Source organism: Leptodactylus fuscus, chromosome 9 (assembly GCF_031893055.1).
Source record: "Leptodactylus fuscus isolate aLepFus1 chromosome 9, aLepFus1.hap2, whole genome shotgun sequence".
NCBI classification, from domain to species: Eukaryota; Metazoa; Chordata; class Amphibia; order Anura; family Leptodactylidae; genus Leptodactylus; species Leptodactylus fuscus.
In genome coordinates, this window is record NC_134273.1 from 89,847,343 (window position 1) to 89,853,804 (window position 6,462).

At 46.1% G+C, this 6,462-nt stretch overlaps 1 protein-coding gene across 1 annotated transcript; it reads left to right on the forward strand.

Moving 5' to 3' along the window:
- The first annotated feature begins 4,140 nt into the window (after positions 1-4,140).
- On the forward strand, positions 4,141-5,175 carry LOC142217896 (olfactory receptor 4Q3-like). The gene has a single exon (XM_075286219.1). It carries the CDS (start codon positions 4,141-4,143, stop codon positions 5,173-5,175), a length of 1,035 nt encoding a protein of 344 aa, XP_075142320.1.
- The last annotated feature ends 1,287 nt before the right edge of the window (positions 5,176-6,462 follow it).

The following is a 6,462-nucleotide window of genomic DNA, read 5'->3' on the forward strand; positions in this document are numbered from 1 at the left end:
AGGACTTTTACACCTCACTGTATGTGATACATGAATGAGGGGATATATAATACAGTATGAGGAGTATACGGGGGGTGAAGACTTCTACAAGGCTCTGTATAGTGACCGATAACTTCTCCTGCACCTCGATACTTGGAACAGACAAGGACATAGGAGTAGTATTATAGTAGTTATAGTGTTGGCCAAAAGTATTGGCCCCCTGCAATTCTGTCAGATAATCCTCCTGTTCTTCCAGATAATGATTGCAGTCACAAATTCTTTGGTATTTTCTTCATTTAATTTGTCTTCAATGGAAAACCACACAAAGAATTGTCAAAAAGCCAAATTGGATATAATTCCACAGCAAACATAAAAAAGGGGGTGGACAAAAGTATTGACACTGTTTGAAAAATCATGTGATGCTTCTGTAATTTGTGTAATTAACAGCACCTGTTACTTACCTGAGGCACCTAACAGGTGGTGGCAATAACTAAATCACACTTGCAGCCAGTGGAAATGGATTAAAGTTGCCTCCACCTCTGTCCTGTGTCCTTGTGTGACCACATTGAGCATGGAGAAAAGAAAGAAGACCAAAGAACTGTCTGAGGACTTGAGAAGCAAAATTGTGAGGAAGCCTGAGCAATCTCAAGGCTACAAGTCCATCTCCAAAGCCCTGAATGTTCCTGTGTCTACCGTGCGCAGTGTCATCAAGAAGTGTAAAGCCCATGGCCCTGTGGCTAACCTCCCGAGATGTGGACGCAAAAGAAACACTGACCAGAGATTTCACCGCAAGATTGTGTGGATGGCGGATAAAGAACCGCGACTAACATCCAAACAAGTCCAAGCTGCCCTGCAGTCCGAGGCTACAACAGTGTCACCCCGTACTATCCAGCGTCAGCGTCTGAATGAGAAGGGACTGTATGGTAGGAGACCCAGGAAGACCCCACTTCTTACCCACAGACAGAAGCCAGGCTGGAGTTTGCCAAAACTTACCTGAGAAAGCCAAAACCGTTCTGGAAGAATGTTCTCTGGTCAGAGGAGACAAAAGTAGGAGAAGGCCTCAACATAGAGATTACAGGAAAAAGAGAAGAAGACGCCCCCTACAGTCAGACATGGCGGAGGGCCCTGATGGTTTGGGGTGGCTTTGCTGCCTCTGGCACTGGACTGCTTGACCGTGTGCATGGCATTATGAAGTCTGAAGACGACCAACACATTGTGCAGCATCATGTAGGGCCCAGTGTGAGAAAGCGGGGTCTCCCTCAGAGGTCAGGGCTCTTCCAGCAGGACAAGGACCCAAAACACACTTCAGGTCAGCACTAGAAAATGGTGGTGAGAGAAAGCCCTGGAGACTTGTAAAGTGGCAGCAATGAGTCCAGCCCTGAATCCCATAGAACACCTGTGGGGGAGGGGGCGAGATCTCTTGGTGGCAGTTTGGAGAAGGCCCCCTTCACATCTCAGGGGGGACCGCGAGCAGGAGCCAAAGAAGAATGGTCTAAGATTCCAGCAGAGCCTTGTAAGAAACTCATTGCTGGTTAGCGGAAGCGGTTGTGCGCAGTTATTGTGTCTAAAGGTTGTGCTGCCAAGTATTAGGCTGAGGGCGCCAATACTTCTGTCCGCACCAGTTCTGGAGTTTTGTGTAAAATGATCAATGATGTGACTTTTTTTTCATTCATTCATTTGGGGGACAGCGAGGACTATCTGACAGGACTGCAGGGGGCGATACTTATACTGTATATACCCTGTGTCACTTATATACTATATAAGAGTCTGTGCTGTGTAATCATTATCTGGGGGACAGTGAGGATTATCTGACAGGACTGCAGGGGGGGGGCGATACTTTTGGCTAACACTGTATACCTCCATATCCTGCCATATCTCATCTTATATAGACATAGATAGTTTTCTAACTTATGATATTGTAATCATTTGCTAATAATAACTTGCTGTAATGCTACTATTAGTATTATATTACACCATCCTAATCTGTACGGGCCGAGACGTTTGGACACTTATTCATTGTTGCCAGTAGTTATGTTGTATTGTATCCGGCGCTCACCGCCATGACTTAGGGCTTCCTTGGTGAGTCACATTTGGCTCCTGACCTACCGGTTGATCTATAGGATGAAGGATAAGATTCTCTTCTTCTACAATTCTTCTACTAGATCGCTGAGTTGCCACCAAGACAATCATGGATCGGACTGAACATACACGAGTATTCCAGGAACAACCTACTAAGAGCCACGAGACCTCATGAGACCTGACCCCCTGACTGACCCCAGACTCCATCTACGTCTGACCCGTCTCGCCGATCACTTGTCTCATTCTTAATTTTCTTTTCATTCCTTTCCTTCTCATCTTCTCCTGTGATTGGCTGATGGGGTGACTCGGTGAATACATTGTACACATGGAACAAAGCCGGATAATGAAGCAGAAACAATAATAACTAATTGGTGTTTTTCAGCTCATTAAATTACGACAATCTCACCATGGCGGATAATTGTTGTTTACTCCGTTTTTATTATTAACTTCAGCTCATTAGGTAAATGCTGCAGAGATGAAGTCCCAGCTGATCCCCCTGGTATATATATATATATATGAGGTAACAAGGGTATATCGTTCACCAAGATGGACGCCCCTCTGCCTGACTGACCCCCGTCCTGCTTCTGCTTCGGGTTCTTTCACTTCCTATCAGCAGTCACTGATCAAAAGGTAAAAATTATCAAATATTCTGATCAATGAACCAGATGTGTCATGTAAGAGATCAGTAAATAATCATATATACCACCCCTCCCCCACTATATATCCTATGCTTTATATCCAAGTCATCCCCTCTCCAGCAGCCGACGTCCCTCCAGGTACTCCGCCATCCCAGCATTCCCGGAGCCTCCTTGTCAGACCATCACATCCTTACGCTTGCTCATCTTTCCCGCTTCCAACAAATCAACTTCAGGAACTGACTGTTCACTTCTTGTTAGATATAACTCACACCTGGTCAATGGGTGAAAGGTTATGGCTGATTATTGTATACCATGAGAGGTTGCCACAGCCCCACCATATGGACTGTACATATTGTATATCACGGCCCCGCCATACGGACTGTACATATTGTATATCACAGCCCCGCCATACGGTCTGTACATATTGTATATCACGGCCCCGCCATATGGACTGTACATATTGTATATCACGGCCCCGCCATATGGACTGTACATATTGTATATCACGGCCCCGCCATATGGACTGTACATATTGTATATCACGGCCCCGCCATATGGACTGTACATATTGTATATCACGGCCCCGCCATATGGTCTGTACATATTGTATATCACGGCCCCGCCATATGGACTGTACATATTGTATATCACGGCCCCGCCATATGGACTGTACATATTGTATATCACGGCCCCGCCATATGGACTGTACATATTGTATATCACGGCCCCGCCATATGGACTGTATATATTGTATATCGCAGCCCCATCATATGGACTGTACATATTGTATATCACGGCCCCGCCATATGGTCTGTACATATTGTATATCACAGCCCCGCCATATGGTCTGTACATATTGTATATCACGGCCCCGCCATATGGACTGTACATATTGTATATCACGGCCCCGCCATATGGACTGTACATATTGTATATCACGGCCCCGCCATATGGACTGTACATATTGTATATCACGGCCCCGCCATATGGTCTGTACATATTGTATATCACAGCCCCGCCATATGGACTGTATATATTGTATATCACAGCCCCGCCATATGGACTGTACATATTGTATATCACGGCCCCGCCATATGGACTGTACATATTGTATATCACGGCCCCGCCATATGGACTGTACATATTGTATATCACGGCCCCGCCATATGGACTGTACATATTGTATATCACGGCCCCGCCATATGGTCTGTACATATTGTATATCACAGCCCCGCCATATGGACTGTACATATTGTATAGCACAGCCCCGCCATATGGACTGTACATATTGTATATCACGGCCCCGCCATATGGACTGTACATATTGTATATCACGGCCCCGCCATATGGACTGTATATATTGTATATCACGCCCCGCCCACGTTACGGTCATCCCCGAATACAATAGTTCTATCATTCTAAAGACTTTCCAGTTACCCATTCCATGGAGATTTTTATTCTCTACGATTCCGATGATTTTTCTGTTATTTTGCAGATGAGCATTTCTGAGCCTTTTCTATACAAGAATCGGAGTCTTGTGCGAGAATTTGTCCTTTCCAGCCCGTCCGCCGTCTACGAGCTCCAGATTGTCCTTCTCCTGATTTTTATGCTGTTTTATATTGTGACGCTCCTGGGCAATGCGCTGATCCTGGTGGTCGTACAGCTGGACCTTCGCCTTCACACGCCCATGTATCTCTTCCTGAGCCAGCTCTCCTTCCTAGACATCTGCTACTCCTCGGTGACCGTCCCTAAACTGCTGGCCATCCTTTCCTCTGGTAACAGGAGGATCTCCTTCTATGGCTGCATTGCTCAGATGTATTTCTTCCATGTTCTGGGGAGCTCGGAGATGTTCCTTCTGGCCGTCATGGCTTATGATCGCTTTGTAGCCATCTGTAACCCTTTGCGTTACGCCGTCCTGATGCGCAGGGTGGTCTTTGTCCCTCTGGCCGGTTGTGCCTGGTTCGGTGGCTTTGCCCATTCCACCTTCCACACCTTCTACCTCTTGAGACTTTCCTTCTGTGGACCCAATGAATTGGACAATTTCTTTTGTGATGCGACGCCACTTATTAAACTATCGTGTTCTGATACCTCCGTGGATGAGATCCTGCTCATCGTCACCCCCGGCATCCTGGGGCCAACGTGTTTTTCGTTAATTCTTGTATCTTACAGCCACATTGTGAGGAGCATCTTGAGAATCAACTCCAGGGAGGGAAGGCAGAAGACGTTCTCTACGTGTGCGTCACATATCATAGTGGTGTCCATCTTCTACGGGACAGGGATCATTGTGTATATACAACCCATGTCAGTGTATTCATCAGCAAACCGCTTCATTACTGTGTTCTACGCCGTTATAACGCCCATGCTGAACCCCCTGATATATACTCTAAGGAACAAGGAAGTCAGAGGGGCGCTGCGCAAATTACTAACACCGCCCAATGCCCTGCAGGTCAAAGAAAGCAGAATAAGCAGCATCTTCTAACAGCAGAATAGGACATTATGTATCACAGTCAATGCTGTAGTCACAGATCTCATTACATTATGTCTTCTACTCCAACCACATCTAAAGCTGCACCCCAAACCCAGCACAGCCTTGCTGAGCTTTCATAAAATAGAAATTATGCTCCAGTCACATCCAAATCTGCAGACCAAAGCAAGGCAAGCTTAGCCCCACTCCGACACTGCACGTAACCCTGCTGCGGCGCATTGTAGACACTAGTAAATCTACAGGGTCACGCGGTAAATCTGCCACATCACCATCGAATCCAATTGTACACTGGTCACATCCAGGTTGTAATGCACAATGAGACACCTCCTGCCATACAATCTAATAGGCGGTGGCTGTAAGGGTTAAAGGGGGTATCCAATCTTTTTAAGGTGTGCTTAAGATAGGCCGTCACTTCATCACTTTTTGTACTTCGTTATTTTTGCTTGGAAACTTAATTCCTGACTTCGCAGTGAGACATTTGGTGTCAGAAGTGGGATTATGGAATAAAAACGTCACAAGGTTTACCAAGAGGTCAAGAGTAGCGTTGAGCAAATCGTATTCGATCGAATACCGCGCCGGCATAGGAATGCGTGTAATCCGAACACCAAGGGGTTAAACGCTTTGAATATTCAATGCGTTTAACCCCTTGGTGTTCGGCCGATTACACGCATTCCTATGCCGGCGAGGTATTCGATCAAAGAATAAGGATTTCCCCTCCCCCATCACCTTGTTCACCCCAAACTGGACATTTTACACATCTGAAGAACAAACTCAATGTAAGGAATCCATTTTAACACCTTATTTTAAACTCAATGTGCAAATGTAAAGAATAAAGAACATTAAGTCCAATATGGGGCAGGAGGGTGGTCATTACACAAGTCTTGAGCTGTTGAGTGACAATGTCTTAAGAAGCTATAAGGGCAGCCATAATCTGGTCACCCAGCTTTCCACAGTGTCTAGGAGAACTATCCCTCCGGTTCTTGGAGCTGCGGCGCAGACTGATGTTGATGCATCAAGAAGCTCAGACTGGACACGTCTTCAGGGGCTGCCGTACAAAACATTCCCAACTTTATGCTAATAAAACTTTGTGCGTCATCACCTACAAGATCTCTGCTTGCTGTCAGGGAGAACGTTCTTATTATCATAAGACTGTGAGGTTACACACTTGTGGGGGGACGGCCTCTCTGCTAAGACAGTGGGTACCCGCGGCCACCTGAAAACCCCTTAGACTACAATGGGGTCCCCCAGGTGTCTGTTGGGTTTCTGCCATTTTAATACTGA

Bases quoted from the DNA above. Each gene is read 5' to 3' on its own strand.
- LOC142217896 (XM_075286219.1), top strand. From the start codon at position 4,141: ATGGAGATTTTTATTCTCTACGATTCCGATGATTTTTCTGTTATTTTG.